A 27,046-nucleotide genomic window follows, 5' to 3' on the forward strand; every position below is an offset into this window, starting at 1 on the left:
AAGTAAAAAACGAAAAATCAATCAATTAACTCATAAGCTCACTGACATCATTAATGTATTCGGCAACTTTTGCCATCAAAATTGTGCTTGATACATCATGAACAGGGGTCAGCATTGTCTTCGTTATGTTGGCCCTTTCCATAAATAACACTAATTAAGCTCAATGTTGTTAATTGTCACATCTTTATCAGTTGTGGCAATAGGAACAATTGAAAAGTTTAATTAAAAATGCAGCAATTTTGCATGGGCTTCAGATAATATCAACAATAGTTATTGCATGAAAATGCAGAAATCTTTCTGTACATGTCTTTGAGATGGCTACTGCCTAACTCTGTAAGTCTGTCAACATTTTTATTAGGCTTTCTTTTTCAAATTGAATACCTATGTTAGAAAAATTATTACGTCATGAGGGGGAAGTCCAAATCTGGACTGACATACGTCTATTTGGTTTGGAAATAGAACTGAAACAAGTATGTTCTGGGCAGAAAATGCTTTGGAGTGGGGGAACAGTGGGAAATAAGCAAGGCTAGCAGCAGCAGTACTGTGGAAGTAGGGAAAAAGCAGCACCTGGGAAGATCAGGGGAAGGATACATTGGATATGCCACACTTGAATTTAATCCTAACAGCAACCAAGGGAAGGTAGGGAAAGAAAGCAGCTGGGAAGATAAGGGGAACAATCTCTGGACCTGTTGGATATGCTGTTCCTGAAATCAAGGGTAACAGGAATACCTAGGGGGAGGTAGAGAAAGGAAGTAGCTGAGAGGATCAAGGGAGGGGAAGCCAATGGGATATGTTGTGCTTGAATTCAATGGCACTGGCAGTGATTAACAGAAGTTAGGGAAAGGAATAATCCATGTAGAAAATGATGGGAGAAAGACATGTGAACACATCAGCCTTGCCTTACTTGCCCCGTAAGCCCCCTGCAAATTTTGTTCTGGCCCAAACCAGGAACAACCAAAATATTCTGGGGTTTAGTTATTTCTGCCGGGAATAATTCAGCTGAAACTCCAAACTTAAATTATTTGTCTCAGGTTTAAAACAAAACATATTCTCCATTGTTTGCATACTCTTATTATCTAACTTTCGCAGATTAACTGATTTGATTATGTGCTGTCAAATCAGTGTCAGTGCTTAGTGACCACATAGACAGATCTCTAGATATTACATGGAATATTTTTGGACCTATAATAGTTTGGCTAAGAATGCCAAAAAGAATAATGAAATAACACTTTGCATTTAGAGTTTTTTTTTAAAAGCTATCTGGACAAACTAACTGCCCAAATAATGGAGACCACTTATTTTAATTTTAAGATAGGGCAGAAAGTAAAAATGTAAATTTGATTGCATTGTGCTAGATACTATATCCCAAAGGATTTCTTCTTGGACAGGGACCACAGTGGGTTGTTGAGAGGTATGCTGGGGGCAGGGGGAGCATTCTGAAAACGAGTAGGTATGTGCTGGACAAAAACAAATTTTGATTTTTCATTTACATTACAACTTATTTTAAAAATAAATGGCTAATAAAATTATTCTCCAGTAACAACTTTTGGAGAACCTGGGGGAAGAAACACAACTCTTGGCTGTGCACCTCTGTTCTATGCAGACAAAGAAGGCCTTGCCATGCAGAACTATTGGATTAGGGATATCTGCAATTATATTCTGCCAGCTTTTACCAAACAAGCAAGATTGTTAACACACCTTAACTGAAAGGCAGGCTTGTTTAACAAGGATTGATTAAAAAAAAAACCCTTTTTATTCAAATAATTAGTTATTTTTGTTACTTTACATATAAATACAATTTCAATATTTTCTCCTAAAAATGTTTTCTTCTGCTTACTTGATCAGTAATCAGGCAGAAAAGACAAACTTTAAAATAAAGGAAAAAAGAGGAGGAAACAAAAGAGGGGAAAAGGCACCGCCTGTATTTAATGGCATTCCTAAGGGATGTTTTACATAGTGTATTTATGTCTGCATGTAAATGGATACAAGAAGTGAAATGTAGTGTCCTCTACTGTATAACTGTTGGATGTCTGCGCATCCATCTTTTTGATTATTTTAAAAAGATATATGTACAGCCATTAAAATATATGAATATATATGAATAAAATATATTTCTGCCACAAAGATTAATGTGCAGGTATGACCAACCCACCAATGTTCAGTTTTCTGTATACCAACTCATAGGACAAGGAAAATATGCATAATATAATGGAAATTCTTATTAAAATTCAACATGTAATTTACATGTATTCCAATAAAGTTGGTTTTGTTAATCCTTCCCAAACCACATTGTTTAAGTCAATGATGGTAACCATGTCTGTATTCTTAAAGCCTAAAAGACACTGAAGGAAAAAAATAGCCAAACAACAACTTCAAATGAATGAACATATATAATGGGGCATGGATGGGACTGTAGTGAGCTGAGCTTTTTATTTATTTTTCTAGTGACCTCTTATCACCCCACCCCCACTTACTGCCTGAAGGGAAAGTGTGTAACAATCCCACTAAATCAACACTGTTCTAATGATCTCACTCACTTGACCCCCTAGCATACTAGTGTCAGATGCAAACACACTTACAATAAACTTCACTCCATCCTTAGCTCCTCACTGACAGGTTTTGATTCATGGGGTGCTGAAACCCATCTGAGGAAAATTACCTCTATCAAAACTCTGCTATCTCAGCATCTATCAAGCTTTGCTGTGGCCCTGGGGCATACTGGAATATGCACATGGGCATTTGTGTATGAGAAGTGGGGGTGGAAGCTGACCTTCCTTCTGAAATGATACATTTCTTGAAGCTTGTGGTTTTAATGTTTTCTTCTTTCATTGTTCACAGAGAAAGCTCTGAAGAACAATTCTAGTTATTCATATAGGAATCTCAAACCTGAAATATGGCATAAAGCGTAGCATTCATAGAATCTCAGGGCTATTTTATAGGGTGGGTTTTTTTTTAAATCTATGTATTAGAAACATTGCACATATGTATTATCTGTCTATGGCAACTGGCATTGAAAAGTATGTTAAAATCAACCTTTAGCATCTTTTTTAAAAAATTATTTTCTGGGAAAAGTAAACATTCCTGAAAGTTGATGGAAACTTAGTAATGAAATGTGAGACGGATATGGGATTTCAGCAGCCAAGGACCTGTCCTGTCATCTGCACAATTTCCTGGATGAAAATTTACTCTAAGACTCTTGTTTCTCTACCATGATTGCCACACCTTTTCTTCCTTATTTGGCAGGAAAGAAAAAGAGGCATAGTATAATCTAGCTACAGGTAGTCCTCGAGTTATGACCACTCATTCAGCGACTGTTCAAAGTTAGGACAGTGCTGAACGAATGGTACTTACTACTGGCCCTTGAAGTTCTGGCTGCTGCAATACCCCTGCAGTCACATGATCATAATTTGGATGCTTGGCAACTGTCTTGCACTTATGATGGTTGCAGAGTCCTGTGGTCATGTGATCACCATTTGAGACCTTCCCTGCCAGCTTCCTACAAGCAAAGTCAACGGAGAAGCTGGCAGGGAAGGTCACAAGTCACTTCCGTAAGTAAGTAGAATCACAGAATTGGAAGTGGCCATTTAGTCCAAAGTCGTCTTCTGTAGAGAAATTCAAATTAAAGCAATGATATAAATTCACTACTTGACATATTTGGCAAAAGACATTTAACAGACTGCTCTTAATTTTAGAAGGTTTTTCCCTAACATCCAAGTGGAATCTGCCTTCCTGTAACTTAAGATCATTATTCTGGTCCCTTCATTCTGGGAGAATATAGAAGCTGCCATCTTCTTCAAGACATCTTTCAGGTAAGCTATCTTATTCCCCCTCAGTATTCTTCTCAAGCCTATCAAGCCTGTCTCTGTTGGACTTAATTAACTTTCTAATTCTTGTACTTATTCTTTGAACCTTCTCATTTTGTCTTAATGCTTCTTAAACTGTGATGGTCATCAAATGAGTATATTACTTGAGGACAATTCTGATCACCAGAGCACAGAGTGAAACTACTGTTTCCCACAGTTTGGATATTATAATGCTACTGGTACAGCCTAAAACTGTGTTTGCCTTTTTGGCAATCATATCATACAGCTGTCTCTTTATCAGCCAGTATCCCTCAGCCAGTTGCAAGATCCTCTTCATATATACATTATTGTTGAATCAGGTACCATCTCTTCTAAAGCTACATATTTATAGGTACAGTGAAAAGCCATTTCTATGACCCATCAAGAACACTTTTATTTTCTTCTGGAGTCTTAACTATCCCACTATTTGATCCTGACCGTTTATCTTTTCAGATCTTGGTAGTCAGGATTTCCAGAGTGATTACAAATAGTAAAGGGGAGAGTGGATACACTTGATTTGTGCCTTTGCTAACTGAAAATTACGTCATGCTAATGAAGTCTGGAAAATAATTCTTTATATTTTTCAACGATTTGATGAGAACTACTAAGGAACACTTAGCAAACAGTCATATCACTCAAGCCTTATTTAATTAGTTTGTTAATCAGAATATATTTGGGGTAGTTTGGAAAAGTGGTATGTATGCAATATTTATGCATATGTGAAATACAATCCACGGATTGATTGAGGGTATTACTATTTTTACTATATTAGCTGAATGAACAAGGAAGTTGTCCTGTTCAGACTATGAAACCAGGCTGAAGAATATAAAAACACACTTTATTAAATAACTATTTACAATAATTAAGTCCTCTGAAATACGAAGAACTGGATTCAGTCAAGCGCAACTGGGCCACAATGAAACAGCTGAACAGGACCTCCCAACTGGGAACTGGGAGGCTGGCACACTGGATGGGACTGAAGACCCACACTGTACTGGAAGCCGGTAACTTGAACCTCAAGCAAGACTAGTCACTGGAAACACAGCTGGACTCGACAAGAAGATCTGGACTTGACTGGATTCTCAGGACTGGAGACTAGAAGTAAGATTGGAACTTGGAGCAAGGCTAGACTCGGTTGAGAGCCCCGGACTAGGCTGGATTCTCTGGACTGAAGACTTGGAGCAAGGCTGGAAACTAGGACCAAGACTGGATTCAGCTGGAAGCCCCAGACTAGGCTGGATTCTCTGGACTGAAGGCTTGGAGCAAGGCTGGAAACTAGGAACAAGACTGGATTCAGCTGGAAGCCCCGGACTAGGCTGGATTTTCTGGACTGGAGACTTGGGGCAAGGCTGGGAACTCGGAACAAGACTAGACTTGGCTGGAAGCCCCAGACTGGACTGGAACACAGATCCAGAACAAGATAGGCGTGAAGTACCTGAACACGGCTGAGTACACGAAGCATGGTTGGATGGGACCGTGGCACTGGAGTTTCAAGGCACGAAGAAGCCGCTTGGAAGATCGCAGAGTTTCAAGGCTGGAAGCAAGACTGAGAATGCTGGGCTCGGCGAGCAATGGATCCTCAATGGCAGCAGAAGTGGGATTCAAGTCCTCTTCAGAGCGGAGCAAAGTCGCTGATTCCTCTTTGGCAACAGGTGCTGTCTCCGATGCAGGTAAGGACTCTTCCGTGAACGCTGGAGGCTTGGAGGATCAGTTGTCTCCGGCAGCTCGCTCTTCACGTGGCTGCTTTTTATCCCGATCCTTCGCACACCTGGACCCTCCTGCAGCCAATCGGGCTGCCTTTTCTTTTGCATGCTTTTCAGCCCGTTGTTGGCGCGCACTGATTGGTGGATTCAAATCCTCCCCCGAATCTTGGCCAATCAGAGCCTTGGACTCTTCCCACGCTGCTGGCTCATCCTGGAGTTTTGTTTTCCTGGTTTCAGCCCAGTAAGTTTCTATCTCCTCCTCTGACTCAGAAAGTGTTTCGCTTTCTGAGTCGGAGGAAGGCTCAAAATAATTTATTAGGGCATATTTACAAATTGTTACTTAAATATAAGTAAAAGTAAGTTATACAAAACAGAATAAAAAACTATATGATAAAATGGATGCAAACTTTTATCGTACATCAAAAGCAAAGTCTCTGTCCACGGACTATGGAATAAAGAATGGTAGATGCCATTTATTTTCATCAGTTTCAACTTATTTCACAGCAAATTGGGATTGTTTAGGAAAAAGTGGAGGGGTACGAATACTCTTGGCCACATTGTTTTTTAAAAGATTTTTTAAATATATAATTTTATGTATTTTTTTGTTTTTTTTGTATTTAGTTAATAAACAAATGGGAGGTTTTTATTACTGTATTCTCTTTTAGGAGGGGGAGATCTCAAATGGATGAACATACTTTTACCAACTTAGAACACAAAATCATCCCTCCTCTTTTCCAGACTGATGCTAGATGGAAGCTAATCTCCTTAAAAAGCTTTAGCAGTTCTGGAGATTTGAATCAATGGGTTCATACACAGAAAATAAATCAGCAAAAATGATGTGGCCAAATATGACCAAAAGAAAGGATAAACAGTCATGAAAATGCTTTCCATAATGTTCCTATTATAGCTGGAGATTATCCATGGGACCATGAGTTTATCAATAGTACAAATTTTAGTGTGAGGCCTAAGTGGAAATATTTATTTCCCTGGCCCCCATGTCACTGATTATGATTCTTGTTAACAGAATTTGTTCTGTTCCTGTATTTTGTGACATATTACATGCCAGGCCAGGGTAACACGATAATTGAACCTGTTCTCTTTTTTCCAAATGAACCATTTTTAACTGTTTCAAAGATGTAGAAGAGAAGATTGGAAATCTTATATGGATTTTTTGTTGAAAGAAGAAATTCTTTCAACAAAATTTCAGGATTTGGGGATTAAAGAAGGATGGAGAGGTTGGGGAAATGATTAAGATGATAATTACTCTATGGAAAGAAAAGCAGAAGACATAATTGTATGCTTTTTTAAAAATTTCCTTCCTTTTTCTCTATTTCTTATTTTCTTTCTTTGCTTTTGTTCATTTTGTATATTTTTACTACATTGAAACATTCTAACACACACACACACACAAGCAGAAGAGATACCAGTGAACAAACTATGGATTTCCTTCCTTCCTTCCTTCCTTCCTTCCTTCCTTCCTTCCTTCCTTCCTTCCTTCCCTTCCCTTCCCTTCCCTTCCCTTCCCTTCCTCACATTTATATAGCTGGCCATCGCACAAACTTGACTCTGGGTGCTGTACAATAAAAAAACAGGCTATGGATGAAGTATGGACAGCCCTTTAAGAATTCCATATACTGAATTATATTAATGTCAATTTCATAAGAGAGCAGGGGGGAGGGAGAGAGGGAGGGAGAGTGCCAGCATGATGTAGTGGGAAGATGCTGAAGTAGAAGTGGAAAGACCCAGATTCTAATCTCCCCTTGGGCACAGAGGTCAGCTCAATAACTTTGGGCCAATCATTTTCTCTCAACCCCTATATTGGGAAGTTGAGAAACCTCTATGTACCAACCACACTGGACCAGCATGTTAGGTTACAGTCCCTAACCCTCAATGAAGAGGCCTTCATCCTACAGTGGATGGATTCAGGCTGATAATAACAACTATATAAATTCTCTGACAGTAAGGCTTAGTAGACATTCACCTATAATGTCAAGGTTAGAGAATACATCATCATGGATTCATGGTATGGAAGAAGATGAAATTGTGAATATTAGTGCCCTTGTAAATCATTTTTAACCATCCATTTTTTCTAAATTTACCTAAAGCTACAGATTTTTGTTTGTTTTGATCTTCCCCTCTGAGCAGCCTCTTTGACAGGATTCTTTCAAGCCTTCTATATCATCATTGGTATGCACCTAGTGTACTTGGGTTCAGATAACTTTAGTGGAGGACTAGATAGAGAGGAGGCTACCTTGCAAAGAAAACAGGCAGTCATTATATTTAGGTCATCCATGTCAGACCACAAGGAACATGGTGCGTAACAGCAGAGTTTATACACACAGTACACATAGCCATTCTGTAGAAATACAGGGATGCAGTTCAGAACTGTTTCCGAGGGATGTGGATATGTTATCATTGATGCAATTCTGTGACTCATGTTTAAATGTGCTATAGCTAAGACTTTTTCCCATGTAAATCCAGGACTCTTTTCTATTTCATGGGGCAACCTCCATGGCCATTTGTGTTGTTGTGCATCTTACTAGTGGACAGAAGGAAATTTACCGCAGATTAAAATGAAATCTAACCGCTGATCATCGTGAAGGAAGCGAAGTGTCAGCACAAGAACCCTATTTCTGATCTTACCAAGATCAAAGCATTCCTCTGGTTGAGAAAAGTGTATTTTATAGGCATTTGCTGTATGGAGCCCCAAGTGGGTACTTAAATAAGGCAAAACTGCTCTTAGGCACGTAAGATACCTGGCAACTCAATCTCTAAATCTCAACATTTTATCAGTTTAATTACAAACGCTAACTGCTTTGGGAGGAGTTTTTTGGCATCTCTGTCCTATTCTACCCCAAATCCTATTGATTCAGCCTGGGAAGAATGATATGGTAAAGAGAAAAGACAAGCCCATCAATATTTAAACTTATATAACTAGTTGAAATCGTACTACCTACTATTATGAAATGTTAAGAATCAGCAGCATGGAAAAAGGTCCAGAATTAACACAGTCAAAAGAGAAAGGTGACAGGGACTTGGGGGTAGAGCTGATTTTTAAAATGTTATTTCCTTTAATATGATAGGGCTTTAAATCTTGTTTTAGCCCTTCATTTTACTGTACTTTGTTTGGTTTTGCACTATTTTGCACAATCACATTGACTTTTAATTTGTTTTTGCCATTTTTACAGAGTTGGCTTTATTTTATGATTTTGATATTGTTGTACTTTGTTGATACCTATAATTTTTTTATAGGAGTCTTACAAATGAAAGGAAAAAATACTTCAGGTAGTAGAATTTGTCTTTTTATTATTAGAAAATAGTCTGCTTTCCACTGAAAGGAATTCAGAACATCTCATAAATCAGGAAGAGAAAAAGTCCAATACTACCCAAATATAGTAACTAAAACAGGAGACAAAGCAGCAAGAATAAAATCATATTATCAAAACAAAAAAAAGCATACAATGGAAATAAATATAAGGAATTAATCCATGGCAGATCCTTTAAGCTGTTTCCCTTTTTGTCACTTATATAGTATTCCATTATATTTCTGTAATCACTTGCAATTAGTAAGCAAGATTAGGGATCCCCCCCTGCCCCCGGTGATTATTCCATCTTTCTGGACTACAAAGCTCTAAAGATTTCAAATTCATTGGGAAGGGAAACTATTAGGGCTGAATATCACTTCAGATTTAAAAATAGTATTTTAGAGTCCATGGAGATAATCATGTAGCGCCCATCAACAATTCTTTAAAGCAGTTGCATTTTTTTCATGGAATGCACAACTGCTCTCCATAGCTGTAATGTGATCCCAGGAAAATATATGTATACCTGAAAATTTGAAGTGCTGCACAGCTCTGTGAAGTAATATTTTGGGATGTAATATTTTAAGACTTTGCCATGGAGTTAATTCATCTAGTCAAACATCTAAAATGAGGGGGATGACAGTTTGGAATATTATAATATTTTTATCCTGGCTTTTATAAAAAAAATAATTCCTTCTCACCCCTATGGGTGATATGTATCTTCCTCAACCTCGAGTCCTCTGCAAGCGGCCTGGGAGTTTGAGGGTTCTGTGCAGTATCTTAGCTGTTCCCAGCACTGCATCTTCTGGACAGCGAGCTCTGATGTTGTTCCTGGAATCTGTTGGAGCCACTCTCCCACCTTAAGAGTCACAGCCCCGAGTGCTCCTACCACCACTGGGACCACTTTGGCCTTCACTTTCCACATCCTCTCTAGTTCCTCTTTCAGTACTTCTCCAGCTTCTCATATTCCTTCCTCCTGGTTGTTGTTGTCACTTGGCACTGCTACATCTATCACCACTGATGTCTTCTGGTCCTTGTCTACTACCACAATACCTGGTTGATTGGCCAGTACCTGCTTCATCCAGGACTGTGGCTTTGAACTCACCAGACCCCACCCACCCTTTTTCTGGCTGGTGTATAGTTTCCACCTCTGGACTTGGGGTGGAAACCTCCATACATTGTGAGGAGCATCTGGGCCTTCACACTGGCAGCCTCCATGTCCTCCTTTGTCCAGCTCACTATACCAGCAGGGTATCTGGTGACTGGCAGGGCATATGTGTTGATGGCATGGATCTTGTTCTTCCTACTGAGCTGGCTCTTCAGGTCCTGTCTTATCCTTTGGTGGTACTTGGATGTTGCTGTCTTCCTTGCCTCCTCCTCATGGTTCCCATATGACTGTGGGATACCAAGATCCTTGTAGCTGGTCTGTATGTCTGCTATGCAGTCCACTGGAAGTTCCACCCTCTCAGTCTTAACTACCTTCCCTCTCTTTACTACCATCTGGCCACACTTCTCCAGTCTGAATGACATCCCAATGTCCTCACAGTAGATCCATGTCTGGTGGATTAGCGAGTCAATGTCACTTTTAGCATACAGCTTGATGTCATCCATGTAGAGGAGGTGGCTGATGTAGTCCCACTCTTGAACTTGTATCCGTATCCAGTCCTTGTGATTATCTGGCTGAGGGGGTTCAAGCCTATGCAGAACAGCAGCAGGGACAGTGCATCACCTTGGTATATGCTGCACTTGATGGTCACTTGTGCAAGTTGACTTGAGCTGACTTCCAGTGTTGTCTTCCACAGTGCCACTGAGTTCTTAGTGTCCTGTTGACTTTGTATACTGCCAGGCATTCACAGATCCATGTATGTGGCATTGAGTCATAGGCTTTCCTGGAGTCAATCCAGGCTGTGCTCAGATTGGTCTGTCTAGACCTTGAGTCTTAGGCGACTGCTCTATCTAGGAGCAACTGGTGTTGGGAGCCCCTGGTGTTGTTCCCAATGCCCTTCTGAGCTGTGCTCATGTACTGGCCCATATGGTCCTGCAGCTTGGCAGCCAAGATGCCTGATAGGACTTTCCATGTTGTGAGGAGGCAGGTTATTGGCCAGTAGTTGGATGGTGGTGTTCTCTTGTTGGGGTCTTTCATGATCAGCACTGTCCTACCTTGTGTTAGCCAGTCTGGGTGGGAGCCTGCTGCTAGCAGCTGGTTCATCTGTGCTGCTAGGTGTTCATGCACTGCTGTTAGTTTCTTTAGCCAGTTGGTGTGGATCATGTCCAGACCAGGTGCTGTCCAGCTCTTCATGTTCTTGGCCCGCTGTTGGGTGTCTGCTACTGTGATGGTGACTGGTTCCTGTTCTGGGAGATTGGTGTGGTCTGCTCTCAGGTCCTGCAGCCACTTTGCACTGGTGTTACGTACCTTCCCGTTCTCCCATATGTTCTTCCAGTATGGTTCAGTTTCTGCTGTTGCTCTGCTGTTACTGTGCTGTTGCACTGCAGTTGGGAGTACACCTCGGACGGTTCTTTGGCGAACAGGGCATTTATCTTCTTGGCCTCTGCTTCTCTAGTGTATCTCCTCAGCCTGGTAGCCAGTGCTGAGAGCCTTTGTTTAGCAGTCTCTAGGGCTTCAGATGCAGTCAGGCCATTGTATTTTTTCAGTAGCCAAGTCTTATCCTTAATCTCCACACCCTTCTGTACTTCCATCAGCTGACTAACTTCTCTCCGAGTTGCCTTGATCTTAGCCTCCAACCTCATTTTCCAGGGGAGGTATGTATTGCTGTTCTTCTTGATCGTGTAGCCAAGCATCTCCAGGATTACAGTGGCTGTAGCGTATACCAGTTCATTGGTCTGAGTTATGGTGGTAGTAGGGATTGTTGTGAGGGCTCTATTGGCATCTGCTAGCATACTATCTGATGGTACTTCTCCACTGAGCCTGGGTAATTGGTCTCAAGAGTTGACTGAAGCTAGTTTATGCATGATCTTTTGCCTCATATCAGCTGCTGTGCTCTGTAATGGAGGGGGTGGCAGCGACATTCCAGCTTCAGGTGTTGGCTGCACCTCCAGTTGTCCTTCCGGGTCTTCTCGAGTCTGGGATATAATGCGTAGTTGGTCTATCTCAAGTTGTGAGAGCAGCTTCCTCTTCACTATGTTGAAGCATTGGGTAACTAACTGTTTCTCAGTGGGGATGCAGGTCTTCAGTCCATCCATAGTTCCCTCATGCGTTTCATATATCCCCTCTCATTAGGTCTGCTGTTGTAGCAGCATTCCATCAATTACAGGTTCTCTTGTCTCGTCCATGTATGGTTTGTTCCAGTAGCCCACTTATTGTCAGATTGTCCTGGTTCCCCAACATCTGACGCGGACCTTGTTAATCCGGGCAACGTCTGAGCCGGCATGACTCTCTTAGTTCAGGTCACTCTCATATTTGAGATAGGCAGGTGAAGCATTAGGGGGTCTTTGCCCAAGGACTCCTACTGGTAAGGTAGGTACAGACAGGATTTGAACCCCAGGCTCCCACTCCAAAGGCGGTGCTCTAACCACTACATTATCAAGCTACTACAGCCACTGGATGTATATATTCAAGGATCTCAAAAAGAACACAACCAGTTTGAATGACAGAGAAGTCTAATATACTTAAGAGAGCTGTACAATGGTTCAGATTCAACTGGGAAGAAAAGTTTCAGAACACAGGAGGACACAAATGCAGCCTCACCCTCCAACTCATTAAAGTAGCCACATGTTTCCAGGATGGTGCAGCTGCTATAGGGGTTTTTTTGCTGCACCATGTGATCCTGGAAACAAACACAACTGTTTAATAAGACCAAAGCTTGTATTCATGCACCCATGTGTTCTGAAGCACTGCTGTCTAATCAGATCTGAAATGTTGCACAGTCCTAATAATTCATTCATGAATATTAATTTCATGCTTATATTGACTAAAACTGACTTTTTTTGTTTTGTTTTGGTGTCTTCAAGTCAGTGTTCAAATCTTTATTATGGTCATAGACTAGCATAGAAGTCAGTGTTGACTCCTGGCAACTGTCTGGGCCAGTCCCTGAAATTTTCTTGGCAAGATTTCAGAAGTGGCTTGCCATTGCCTACTTCCTAGAGAGTGACTGGCCCAAGGTCACCCAGCTGGCTTTCTCCCTAAGGCAGCACTAGAACTCACAGTCTCCCAGTTTCTAGCTTGTTGCCTTAACCAATACACCAAACTCTGACTGCTAGATTTAAAAAAAATTCATAGCAATTTACATAGGTTCTACAGAAGATGAGTAACAGTATTACTCGTCTTCTGTAGAACCTATGTAAATTTCTATGAATTTCCAATTTCAGAAAGCAACATCTTTTCTGTTACCCATCAATGCTAGGATACATATTTATAGTGAGAAAAATACAGAGTACATGTGAATAGCATCCTTTTTTCACTATATAAAGTAGAATTTGTTAATTTTGTTTAGATACATCACAGAGTCCGATGGGCAGAAAAGGCAAGGCACATTGTGAACCTATCATAATTGAGCTCAATCTTTTGCTTCTCTGTATCTGAATATTTCAGCATCATAAAATGAAGATACTGTGTTTCTAAAAGGCAAAGTACATTCGTGTCTCATGGAATGATACATCAGAGCCTACATACATCTTCACTTTATTAGGACCTTTGCTCCACAATTCAAAAGAACATATTCTATAATATATCACATTGCCCACCTCTTCCTTGAGTTAGGCCAGTTTAGGAATGAATCAAATTATGATCCTATGGTGCTAAAAACAGAGATACGTTTCTATGAAAATGATGTAAGCCTCACTGTAAGTCTGAAAAGAAAACTAACTTAACTTTTTTGCTTTTTACCTGTAAGTCATTTTTATTAATCATTAGCAACTTGCTGGGTTGTTAATTATATATTTAAACACCGAGTAACAAGAAACAAATTTAAAAATTTAAAAGCTACCAATATAAGTCAGGTGTGTAAGATTTCAAAGCTAAGTCCTAAGAGGAGGAGGGGTGAAGCCTGGAAGCACTATTTTTCCATAGTAGGGCCAGCCCTCTGGTATGGCTTCCATTTGGAGGTTCATTTGGTTAATTATCTGCCTTCCAGAAGTTAAAAACAGAACTCTTCTGGAGGGCATTTGGGATATGATGCTTCCAGTGTGCTTCAGGTAACTCTTCTATATTATTATCTATTTTGTGTTCTCACTGTAAGCTAACAAGGGTCTGTTTAGATTGTGAAAGAAAGAAAATAAATTGATTTCTTGAAATCAGGGCTATAATCTAATTTTTAGGCCTCCCAGGGGCTGCAACAGTGATGTCATCAGACCTGTCAGGATTAAAAAAAATGTTTTAAGCCTGCTGTGTGTGTGTAAGAGGGAGAGAGAGCTTAAAGGGGAAAATTGATACCTAGGGCCTTGGAAGGACTGGGACACCTGAGACATTGAGACACCTATAAACCCCATTCTAGAACTGGGAGAAAAAAATCAGGCCAATGTTGGATTAAAATAAAATGGATTCCTTAAGCCTCCTTACAACATGCCTTCTACCCTTAAATTCCTCCAAATCTGTCCAACATTTTAGCCATACCAACTTCAGGACTTCTTTGGAAGATGCAAAAGAGTTGCTGGGAGGCCAAAATTGACCAGAAGCCAGTACAGATGAGAAAAACAGGGTATCACATGACTATATCAACTAGTCCTTGTTAGCTACCTAGCTCTATTTATTGTATTTTACTTTATTTATTTATATATTAAATTTATTCATCACCCATCTCACTCAAGAAGTAATACTGGAATGTTTTTAGAGCATGTATAACTGATGCCAGTTTTTTAACAGCCTTCTAGCCACTGAGGATCTCTGTGGTTTCACTGACAGTGATGGATCTGGGAGCACTCCCAAACTACATATTGAACTTTCATGTTGGAGACCACTCATCTGGGCAGACAATCTACTCACTATCATGTCAGCCCTGCAAGGTAGGCAAGGTAAAAAAAAAATAAAAAGCAGCATGGACTCTAGGAATGTTTATACAGTGAACTATTGTTGTAGAGTACGATAACAAAATCTTGACAGCCTTTCAGAAATGTTCTCTGCCCCACCATATACCAAACAAAATCAAAGCAGGGCTATTTTGAGGTTTTTTCCCCATGTCTTCCACTTTCTCAGGACTGAGTTGCCATTTCTCCTCTCTTAAAGATTCACTGTTCTCTTCCCCCTTCCCAAGGCCAGATCTACATTCTTTCACATATTACTGTATCTCCGTCTTGTCTGGATTAAACATCAAGTTTTTTACCGTTATCTAATCTATTATACTTCTAGACACTGATTCAGGACATCCCTTACCTTACAACTTGTTGTTTATTCGTTCAGTCGCTTTCGACTCTTCGTGACTTCATGGGCCAGCCCACGCCAGAGCTTCCCGTTGGTCGTCAACACCCCCAGCTCCCCCAGGGATGAGTCCGTCACCTCTAGAATATCATCCATCCACCTTGCCCTTGGTCGGCCCCTCTTCCTTTTGCCCTCCACTCTCCCTAGCATCAGCATCTTCTCCAGGGTGTCCTGTCTTCTCATTATGTGGCCAAAGTATTTCAGTTTTGCCTTTAATATCATTCTCTCAAGTGAGCAGTCTGGCTTTATTTCCTTGAGGATGGACTGGTTTGATCTTCTTGCAGTCCAAGGCACTCTCAGGATTTTCCTCCAACACCACAGTTCAAAAGCATCCATTTCCTTCTTTCAGCCTTCCTTATGGTCCAGCTCTCGCAGCCATATGTTACTAGGGGAACACCATTGCTTTAAGTATGCGGACCTTTGTTGTCAGTGTCATGTCTCTGCTCTTAACTATTTTATCGAGATTGGTCATTGCTCTTCTCCCAAGGATTAAGCGTCTTCTGATTTCCTGACTGCAGTCAGCATCTGCAGTAATCTTCGCACCTAGAAATACAAAGTCTTTCACTGCCTCTACATTTTCTCCCTCTATTTGCCAGTTATCAATCAAGCCGGTTGCCATAATCTTGGTTTTTTTGAGGTTTAGCTGCAAGCCAGCTTTTGCACTTTCTTCTTTCACCTTCATCATAAGGCTCCTCAGTTCCTCTTCGCTTTCAGCCATCAGAGTGGTATCATCTGCATATCTGAGATGGTTAATGTTTCTTCCAGCGATTTTAACTCCAGCCTTGGATTCCTCAAGCCCAGCATGTCGCATGATGTGTTCTGCGTACAAGTTGAATAGGTAGGGTGAGAGCATACAGCCCTGCCGTACTCCTTTCCCAATCTTAAACCAGTCCGTTGTTCCGTGGTCTGTTCTTACTGTTGCTACTTGGTCGTTATACAGATTCTTCAGGAGGCAGACAAGATGACTTGGTATCCCCATACCGCTAAGAACTTGCCACAATTTGTTATGGTCCACACAGTCAAAGGCTTCAGAATAGTCAATAAAACAGAAATAGATGTTTTTCTGAAACTCCCTGGCTTTTTCCATTATCCAGCGGATATTGGCAATTTGGTCCCTAGTTCCTCTGCCTTTTCTAAACCCAGCTTGTGCATCTGGCAATTCTCGCTCCATGAATTGCTGAAGTCTACCTTGCAGGATCTTGAGCATTACCTTACTGGCATGTGAAATGAGTGCCACTGTTCGATAGTATGAACATTCTTTAGTGTTTCCCTTTTTTGGTATGGGGATATAAGTTGATTTTTTCCAATCGGATGGCCATTCCTGTGTTTTCCAAATTTGCTGGCATATAGCATGCATTACCTTGACAGCATCATCTTGCAAGATTTTGAACAGTTCAGCTGGGACGCTGTCGTCCCCTGCTGCCTTGTTATTAGCAATGCTTCTTTAGGCCCATTCAACCTCACTCTTCAGGATGTCTGGCTCTAGCTCACTGACCACACCGTCAAAGCTATCCCCGATATTGTTATCCTTCCTATACAGGTCTTCCGTATATCCTTGCCACCTTTTCTTGATCTCTTCTTCTTCTGTTAGGTCCTTGCCATCTTTCTTTTTGATCATACCCATTTTGGCCTGGAATTTACCTCCGATGTTTCTAATTTTCTGGAAGAGGTCTCTTGTCCTTCCTATTCTATTGTCTTCTTCCACTTCCGCGCATTGCTTGTTTAAAAATAATTCCTTATCTCTTCTGGCTAACCTCTGGAATTTTGCATTTAATTGGGCATATCTCCCCCTATCACTGTTGCCTTTTGCTTTCCTTCTTTCTTGGGCTACTTCTAGTGTCTCAGCAGACAGCCACTTTGCCTTCTTGGTTTTCTCTTTCTTTGGGATGCATTTTGTTGCCGCCTCCTGAACAATGTTGCGAACTTCTGTCCATAGTTCTTCCGGGACCCTATCTACTAAGTCCAGTCCCTTAAATCTATTCTTCACCTCCACTGCATATTCCTTAGGAATATTACTGAGCTCATATCTAGCTGATCTGTGGGTCTTCCCTAATCTCTTTAGTCTGATCCTAAATTGTGCAAGAAGAAGTTCGTGATCTGAACTACAATCAGCTCCAGGTCTTGTTTTTACCGACTGTATAGATGTCCGCCACCTTTGGCTGGAAAGGATGTAGTCAATCTGATTTTGGTGTTGTCCATCTGGTGAAGTCTATGTATAAAGCCGTCTCTGAGGTTGTTGGAAGACAATGTTTGTTATGCAGAGTGAGTTGTCTTGGCAAAATTCTATCAGCCTATGTCCTGCTTCGTTTTGTTCTCCCATGCTTACCGGTAATTCAAGATGTCATTTGACTGCCCACCTTAGCATTCCAGTCTCCTGTGATGAAAATAACATCTCTTTTAGGCGTGTTGTCCAGTAGGTGCTGCAGATCCTCATAGAACTGCTCTACTTCAGCTTCTTCAGCATCTGTGGTTGGGGCGTATATTTGGATCACTGTGATGTTAATGGCTTGCCCTGAATTCGAATTGAGATCATTCTATCGTTTTTTGGATTGTATCCAAGCACTGCTTTAGCCACTTTACTATTAATTATGAAGGCTACTCCATTTCTTCTGTGGTCCTCTTGTCCACAGTAGTAGATCTGGTGGTCATTTTGATGTGAAGTGGCCCATTCCAGACCATTTCAGTTCACTGACGCCCAAAATGTCTATCTTTAATCTTGACATCTCACCAATAACCACATCCAATTTGCCCTGGCTCATAGATCTTACATTCCAGGTTCCAATGGTGTGTTGATCCTTAGAACATCGGATTCGCCGTTCACCACCAGCACCGTCGGCCGCTAGCCGTCCTTTCGGCTTTGAGCTAGCTGCGTCATCATGTCTGGGGCTAGCTGAACTCATCCTCTGTTCCTCCCCAGTAGCATTTTGACCATCTTCCGACCTGGGGGTCTCATCTTCCAATGGTATACCAACATATCTCTGGTACCTTACAACTAGTTTAGTTAAAAACAAGAGGTAAAGCTGATTATCATTTGCTATTGATGAACCTCCAATCAGAGGCATATCCAAGGAACTATGTGATGCAACTGCCATATAACTAAGAAATAACACTACAGTACCAACTTCTGGAAATGGCAAAAGAAAAGCCCCCAAATCAAGAATACTACTACTAGTCAGTATTACCAAAGCCACTAGAGGTCTAAGAGAAATATCTAGGTTATAATTCTTTCTCTCAGCAATTATGATTCTATTAGGTCTAAAGCAAGGTTTGAATTGAAACAGAAACTCAACTTCATTCAAGCTTGCCTGAGATTAGTAAAGAACCACTAGCTCAAACACTTTACCCAATGCAATAAAAGTGAGATAATCTTTTTAAAAAATGCCTGATCAACTGACTCTAGGCAACATTAAAATAAACTAAAAATGCTGTATTGTTCCAAGATCTAAATATTCTTGGAAATTTCTGACATTTTTTCAGTTCCATTTGATTCGGAGTTGAAATAAAAACAGACAGCAAACACGGAGTAACCAATTTCTGTCCTTTCCCTACCATGTTTGTAAGCATTATAAAAATGTAAATGCACCTGTCAATTTCCTTAAATGTTGTCAATTGCTGTGCAGTTTTTTTCAGAATAAAATAGTGCTCAGACAATTACAATCTAGAGAAACCAAATTCCAAAAGTTATGCATACATAATTCAAGAACTTCATTTTTTGGTTGTGTTTGACTGTTCTACAATTAGGGCAGTTAAGTACTGACCTTCTAGTATACAGAGAATATATTTTCAATTATAATTTTCAGTGATCATTTGAAGTATAAAAAAATACTTGGCTCAAATGAACTGTTGAAAGGAAAGTCCTCTCAGATGGTTAGTGTGATTTATATATCAAAGTACAAAGCAGGATTTACCTCTGAAGTACCAGTACTTTTAGTTCTAATTCAAGTTCTTACAACAATTACTGAATACAGAAATTTAATAAGGATATCTAGGGAAGTTATTTGTGTATCATAAATTGCACAATTCAGAGAGTCTCAGTTTAGCCACCCAAATGATAAAGCATCCTTTCAATTTAAGACTAGGCCTACTGAAATAAATAATAATAATAATAAAAAATCAGCTCACTCTCCTACTGTATCAGAATTAAGTTCTAAGTATAACATAAAAATAGAAACAGTAAGAATTTATAAATGTTTTGCCTGGCTTGTTATCATGAATTATTACTTTTATTTTAGAAATGTATAAGGCTGCCCAGCACTATGACAACTTTGGGCGATATAAGTAAAACAATCATACAGTATTAAATCATACAGAATTATTATTTTCTACACTCCCAATAAATACTCAATATTATTTCCTCTTTAACCATTCAAAAGACTAAGGTTTCGAAATTCATTGGCCTCATTTCTTAGTAATAAGCTCTAGCTGCTATTGAGATAAATCTTGTTTTTTCCCATAATAAGTTGGTATCAAATCAATAGCACAAAAGCAACTTCAACAGATCAGTTGTGTACTCTGCAAATATATTCAATTATAAGTAATACAGGAAAAAAAAAATATCAGCTCCAGCCTATGAATTTTTTCAGGTATCCCTTTAAAAAACCACAAGACATTATCAGGAATTGAATTCTACAAGCCAATGGGAAGGCATATATTTCAAAAGGAACCCTTCTGGCCACTACTCCTCTATCTCCACTGCAGCATGACGGATGGTAGGATGAAAAGCAGAGCCTCCAGGCTTTCAGGCGATGGTAGATTAATGATGGCATGGCCTTGACCTCCAAAAGGTAAAGGTTATGAAACACTCACAAGTAGCTGGCTTCCAATTTCATATCCGGAGGGTGAATGACAGCAACTGATAGTTTTTTCTTCAAAACACTCTAATCCTCAGATTCACAGCTGTCACCCACCACCTTTCTGAAATTCGTCCTAACATATTTATATGTTGTTGCTCTTTTCCCTAGTGGACACTGTTTTGTGTGTGTGTGCATCAGCTATATGAACAACAGTCAACAGCAAATGGTGGAACTGAAGTGACAGGAAATTAGTTATAGTATATGCATCTCCTGAAACAGATTACTCTCACTTTCATGGCCCTAGATAAGACTTTTGCAAAATATTCAACATGAACAGTTACACACTGCCCATACACTGTGAATGGGGCAGGCACAATCAAGAAGCTATTATGATATACCTACTCTGTTACACAAAATGCCCAAAGAATGTGTGACTAACCTTCCTCTTTCAGGACCAGTCAAATTGGCAAAGCTCTTAATTTAAAGCCCAGGAGAAAATAAAGTACTACACGTTATTTCCATCCTTTCGTAAGGTATGCATCACCAGGAATTCTATGTATGTGAACAAGAATGTACGTTGAACCAATCTTTTCAGAGCCTCAAAGATATTTGGAAATGAAGCTGTGTTTGTGAACTACATTAAGTTCATGGCTTTGTTTCTATGCTGACAGCTGACAAGTTCACATCACAATTTGATTTTAAAATGTGAAATATCAGAGTACTTGCTTACATAGTGATATTACAGCAGTATAATCAATATTCATTTCCATCTGCATTTGAAATAGCATCTCTATTTGGTATTTCATGTAGGCCCTGTTAACTAAATCTAAGAATTTTGAGTGCTCGTTGGACAAAAATTTATCTATGAAGTAGACACATTTGTACAACATCGCTGTACAACAAGAATTAGATACATCTTTGTACAACAAAATATACAGATCTCTTAATCACAAATACAGTCCATTATTGGATTATATAATTCATAATCTATTCAAATGCAGGAATGGGGGAAGGTGAATATCATGAATATCACCTTCATTGTTCCTTCTTTTATTTCCTAAACTCCCTCTACTTAGAAAAAAAATATAAGCCAAGAAAAGCAGAAAGCTTAAAAGATCAAAATTGTCTGAGGTGTTGGATTTGTAAAAGGGCAAAGTTCTGAGAGTCAGCAGTTTTGAAAGCTCTCTGTGTCAAAATACCAAGGCCTTCACGGATAAAAGTTTATGCTTGCTCCAAACAGGATCAGCAGGGGAGTGAGGCACAAAAAAAGTCACAGCCATGTGTTAAGAGCACACCTGCAACTCCCAGAGTTTAATTCTGTAGTTGAAAAGCATTCTTTGACCTAGACATCAGAGGATGAAACATACATAAGGAATGCCATGTGGAACAGTGAGAGACACATCTCAGGTGCAGGCAAAAAGACAAAGAAGCATTTCTGTACCATTTGAATATTTTAAGAAAAAAAATATTCTAGGTAATAGGGTTAGAGCTCAATTTTGTCACAATGATTTCAATGGTTCAGAGTTGTTCATTCTAAAAATGAACAACTCAAGATCAGTGTAACCATGACAAATATTAGCCCATGGTTTTGAAAAGATGTTACTTTCCTGTTTGGTTGTTAAGGGCTGTCTGGTTTAGATTCGCAGGTTGTAAACATTTCATTACACCGGGCAACATATGCCATGCAGGAAATGTGAATATGTGAGGTTTGTTAGTTTGCAAGGGTTGTATGTATCTATTACCATTGTTGTTGCATTTGAGGTTGTAATTAGAGAAATGACCAGATTATGCAGTCACAGGATATACATATTAAGGGTATGCAGTGCTTCTAATTCAAAGGGAAAATGGTTTTTGGAGTGTGTGGGGATGCTACACAGCACCTGTCAGCAGCTCCTTAAATATCTGTGCCTTTTCTCAGGATCATGGGGCCTGTAATGCAGAAATGCCATGACACAGCAAAATAAATTGTGTGTGGAGCTGAGTGCTCTTGCATGCAGTCATCAGGACATGTGGAGATTCACTTTAAATGCACATCACAATTTTTATCTAGACCCCACTGAATTGACTGAGACAATAGATGGAGGACCACTAGCTGCTTGTGACTAGAACTGGATGGAGACTATTAATGATGCTATAAATTAGAAGCATTAGCCAATTGAGATGGAAAATTTACAGATGTTGAGGATGGAAAAGGATTACTACTTTCAAAATCAACATGTAGGACTATCCTACTGAGTTATCTTATTTCAGATGTCTATGCTATATAATGTTTTGTCATTAAAATCGTACCATTATCAAAAATCATGCTGCTGGGGGCTAGAATGTATAGAATGCATAGTTTTACATCTGTTATGGCATATTGCTCATTCTTCACTTTTTTTTCAGTTATACTTGATTTTTTAAAAAATACATATGTAATTGAGGAGGCTGTTGATAAAAAGACTGGACCAACTTTTAAAAGAACAGTAATTTTGATATAGAAATCTACAGTGGCCCACTCTTGTCAACAAAGAGAGCATAAATTTATTACTGCAGCCTGCAGTAATAAAATTATGAATTGTTACGTGCTTTTTGAATGCAACCAAAACCAAAACTAAGTGTGGGAGAATACAAAAATGGCCACAAAGAGCTTTAGGTAGTTTGTTTACAGTTAACAGTAACTGTACAGTTCATGATCTTTTTTTGTATATCACAAAAGGCTACATTATTAGGGCCCCTCTATTGTTGGTCTTTTTTCTTTCGAGAAGCTAAAAAAATCAGGAAGCTATTATAAAATCTCTTGACTAATATTTCAAATCACTCTTATTACAAGCATGAAAGTTTTAAATTTATCTTTCACTACTAAACTCGTTACACACAAATATTAGAGATTGTACTAGATAAGAGATTAGTGAGAGTAAAGCAGATTCATTGGAACAAAGCCATTCAGGCTGTGGAGGTGACGTGCTTACTTTGCGAAAGGGAAGAGTCCACCCAATTCACCTCAATGAAATGATTTTGGTGGGCTCAAACTGCTTTTGGCCAGTGCTGTGTGTAAGAGTCCTCCCAGCCAGGAAGACATCTGTCATGAGCAGAGGCAGCTCCAGCAGGCTCTGTGCAGGTGTGCAACGGCAGCTCTGTGTACATGGCAAAGCCACTCACCCTGGAAGTCTGGTTGGCAAGCACCTCATAGGTGCTGCTCACTGCCTCCTCACCAAAGAAGGGTCCAGGCCAATTGGCTTCAACACCCATTGCTCAAACCATTTACCAAAGTTATCCAGCCTAGAAGACCTTCAATGCCCACTGAAACTGCTCAGGGATAGCCATCTTCTGGGCACACTGCAAGCAATCCCAGAGTGTTTCCCAAAGCCAAACAAGCACTTCAGCTAGTGCTGCAAGAGAAGGCTCAGATGAGTCCAACACAGAGCAAGTCACAGTGACATGGCCATTTCACCCTTAGAAGCCAGGGGTTGCTAACCCTTTGAGAGAGTGCTTCACTTGAAGCATTATTTATGCAAAACACCCCTTCAACATTTTGCATGGCTATACTATCTGCTACATAATCTTTACTAGCTTAGTGAATCTAAATAAAGTTTTCCTTCACTGAGCCTGACTCCTAGCAATTACATGAACACATCCACATCATTTTCTTGGCGATAATATGGAAACTACTTTCTACTGCTTTTTCAAGATTTTTTTTAAACTTCCCAGTCTAGGCTATTGGTTTAGTGTTTTCTGGAAATTCCTATCCAAATATTAATTAAGTCCAATTTTTAGCTTTTTGAGATCAGCCAATAATATGTAAGGAATGTATTCTCATATGATGGAAAACTTGTAAACATGTAATTTCTCATGAAGACTTGCAAATCAATTGATTTTCAAGAAATAAACCAGTTATGCCTATCTTGGCTTTTAGGGGCCTGGATGCCAATACACTGTTGATAAAATACAATCCAGTCTTCTCCTGAATAGTTTAAAGAAAAGTTCTGTTATTTCCAAGATCTCATTTAACTTCTCAGCTGCATATTTTATCTTGCCTTTTGGCACACATTCTTCCCAAGCCAACAAATTTAATTCTATGTCCTATTAACTAGGCTCTACTGAGCTCAGTGGCATTTATTTCCAAATAAATATATATACAGAAACACCTCACCTCCTTTCAGATATTCTTAAGTTTTATCAAACTTTGCACTAAAGCTTTTATCAGAATTTCATGCAGATCTTACTGATGAATAAAGAGAGACTGACTGAACATATAGCACAAATGTTAGATGCTTGTTTCATTTAGTTCATAAACAAAGTCATCCAACAGCAATGTGCCAGTGTGAACAACTGCATCATCTTTAGCTTAATTATTGCAACCAAACACATTATGGTCTTCTAGCATGAACTGCCTGTTTCAGGTCCTGCCACAATATTTCTACAGCCTTTAGGTCTGGGCTTTGGCCATTCCAAAACACTGAAATGTTCTTCAAACATTCTTTTGTAGACTTGCTTCCATATTTGGAGTCACAAACTTGCTGCATGACCCACCTGCCCTTCAGTATCTGCTAATAACGAATAGTTTGATATTTTCTAGAATTCTATGATATAAAGCAGAATTTGTGCTTCCTTCAATGATGGCAAGTTGTTCAGTTCCTGAGGTAACAACTCATCCCCAATGTAACACTACTATCTCTGTGCTTGACAGATGATATGAGGTTCTTACTGTAGAATGCAGTGTGTTTAGCTATTCTGATATAGCTCAAAACTTTTCACTTTCATTTTTATTGGATTGATACCCTACCTTTATTTTGTACAACTTGACAGCCTACATAATATTCCCACTTCCTATTTTCTCCACAACAAAAAGAGTTGTTGTAAGGTGGATTGGGCTAAGAGAGAGTGACCTAAAGTCGCCATGCCAGCTTTTATACCTGAGAGGATTAGAATTCGTGCTCTCCCGGTTTCTATTCCAGTACCTTAACCATAACTCCAAACTGGCTCTCTTTTGACACTCACTTTTGAGTCTTCTGTCTACAGAACATTCCTCCAGAAGTCTGGAAGGTCATCTAAGTGTTTTTTTTGGCAAAACTAAGATAATTGTTAACATTTATTTGTCAGATTTATAACCACTACCATCAAGCATCTCTTGGCAATGTACAAAGATAATTACACAATATTTTGTTGTTTATTCGTTCAGTCGCTTCTGACTCTTCATGACTTCATGGACCAGCCCACGCCAGAGCTTCCTGTCGGTCGTCAACACCCCCAGCTCCCCCAGGGACGAGTCCGTCACCTCTAGAATATCATCCATCCACCATGTCCTTGGTCGGCCCCTCTTCCTTTTGCCTTCCACTCTCCCTAGCATCAGCATCTTCTCCAGGGTGTCCTGTCTTCTCATTATGTGGCCAAAGTATTTCAGTTTTGCCTTTAATATCATTCCCTCAAGTGAGCAGTCTGGCTTGATTTCCTGGAGGATGGACTGGTTTGATCTTCTTGCAGTCCAAGGCACTCTCAGAATTTTCCTCCAACACCACAGTTCAAAAGCATCGATCTTCCTTCTCTCAGCCTTCCTTATGGTCCAGCTCTCACAGCCATATGTTACTACGGGGAACACCAGTGCTTTAAGTATGCGGACCTTTGTTGTCAGTGTGATGTCTCTGCTCTTAACTATTTTATCGAGATTGGTCATTGCTCTTCTCCCAAGGATTAAGCGTCTTCTGATTTCCTGACTGCAGTCAGCATCTGCAGTAATCTTCGCACCTAGAAATACAAAGTCTTTCACTGCCTCTACATTTTCTCCCTCTATTTGCCAGTTATCAATCAAGCTGGTTGCCATAATCTTGGTTTTTTTGAGGTTTAGCTGCAAGCCAGCTTTTGCACTTTCTTCTTTCACCTTCATCATAAGGCTCCTCAGTTCCTCTTCGCTTTCAGCCATCAGAGTGGTATCATCTGCATATCTGAGATGGTTAATGTTTCTTCCAGCGATTTTAACTCCAGCCTTGGATTCCTCAAGCCCAGCATGTCGCATGATGTGTTCTGCGTACAAGTTGAATAGGTAGGGTGAGAGCATACAGCCCTGCCGTACTCCTTTCCCAATCTTAAACCAGTCCGTTGTTCCGTGGTCTGTTCTTACTGTTGCTACTTGGTCGTTATACAGATTCTTCAGGAGGCAGACAAGATGACTTGGTATCCCCATACCGCTAAGAACTTGCCACAATTTGTTATGGTCCACACAGTCAAAGGCTTCAGAATAGTCAATAAAACAGAAATAGATGTTTTTCTGAAACTCCCTGGCTTTTTCCATTATCCAGCGGATATTGGCAATTTGGTCCCTAGTTCCTCTGCCTTTTCTAAACCCAGCTTGTGCATCTGGCAATTCTCGCTCCATGAATTGCTGAAGTCTACCTTGCAGGATCTTGAGCATTACCTTACTGGCATGTGAAATGAGTGCCACTGTTCGATAGTATGAACATTCTTTAGTGTTTCCCTTTTTTGGTATGGGGATATAAGTTGATTTTTTCTAATCGGATGGCCATTCCTGTGTTTTCCAAATTTGCTGGCATATAGCATGCATTACCTTGACAGCATCATCTTGCAAGATTTTGAACAGTTCAGCTGGGATGCCGTCGTCCCCTGCTGCCTTGTTATTAGCAATGCTTCTTAAGGCCCATTCAACCTCACTCTTCAGGATGTCTGGCTCTAGCTCACTGACCACACCGTCAAAGCTATCCCCGATATTGTTATCCTTCCTATACAGGTCTTCTTTATATTCTTGCCACCTTTTCTTGATCTCTTCTTCTTCTGTTAGGTCCTTGCCATCTTTCTTTTTGATCATACCCATTTTGGCCTGGAATTTACCTCCGGTTTCTAATTTTCTGGAAGAGGTCTCTTGTCCTTCCTATTCTATTGTCTTCTTCCACTTCCGCGCATTGCTTGTTTAAAAATAATTCCTTCTCTCTTCTGGCTAACCTCTGGAATTTTGCATTTAATTGGGCATATCTCCCCCTATCACTGTTGCCTTTTGCTTTCCTTCTTTCTTGGGCTACTTCTAGTGTCTCAGCAGACAGCCACT

At 40.0% G+C, this 27,046-nt stretch overlaps 1 protein-coding gene across 2 annotated transcripts in view; it reads right to left on the reverse strand.

Annotated features, from left to right (window-relative positions):
- Positions 1 to 27,046, reverse strand: part of SARNP (SAP domain containing ribonucleoprotein) — a 74,301-nt gene that overhangs the window by 5,261 nt on the left and 41,994 nt on the right. The window contains exon 10 of one of the 2 annotated variants that reach the window (XM_063293529.1): positions 13,781 to 14,156. The exons of the other annotated variant lie outside the window; for it this stretch is intronic. Coding sequence (XP_063149599.1) covers positions 14,151 to 14,156 — 6 coding nt within the window. The 3' untranslated portion in view covers positions 13,781 to 14,150. Of the gene's footprint in view, positions 1 to 13,780; positions 14,157 to 27,046 lie in introns of those variants that run through there. 2 annotated transcript variants of the gene reach the window in all.

This window comes from Candoia aspera, chromosome 2, assembly GCF_035149785.1.
Source record: "Candoia aspera isolate rCanAsp1 chromosome 2, rCanAsp1.hap2, whole genome shotgun sequence".
In the NCBI taxonomy this organism is placed as follows: Eukaryota; Metazoa; Chordata; class Lepidosauria; order Squamata; family Boidae; genus Candoia; species Candoia aspera.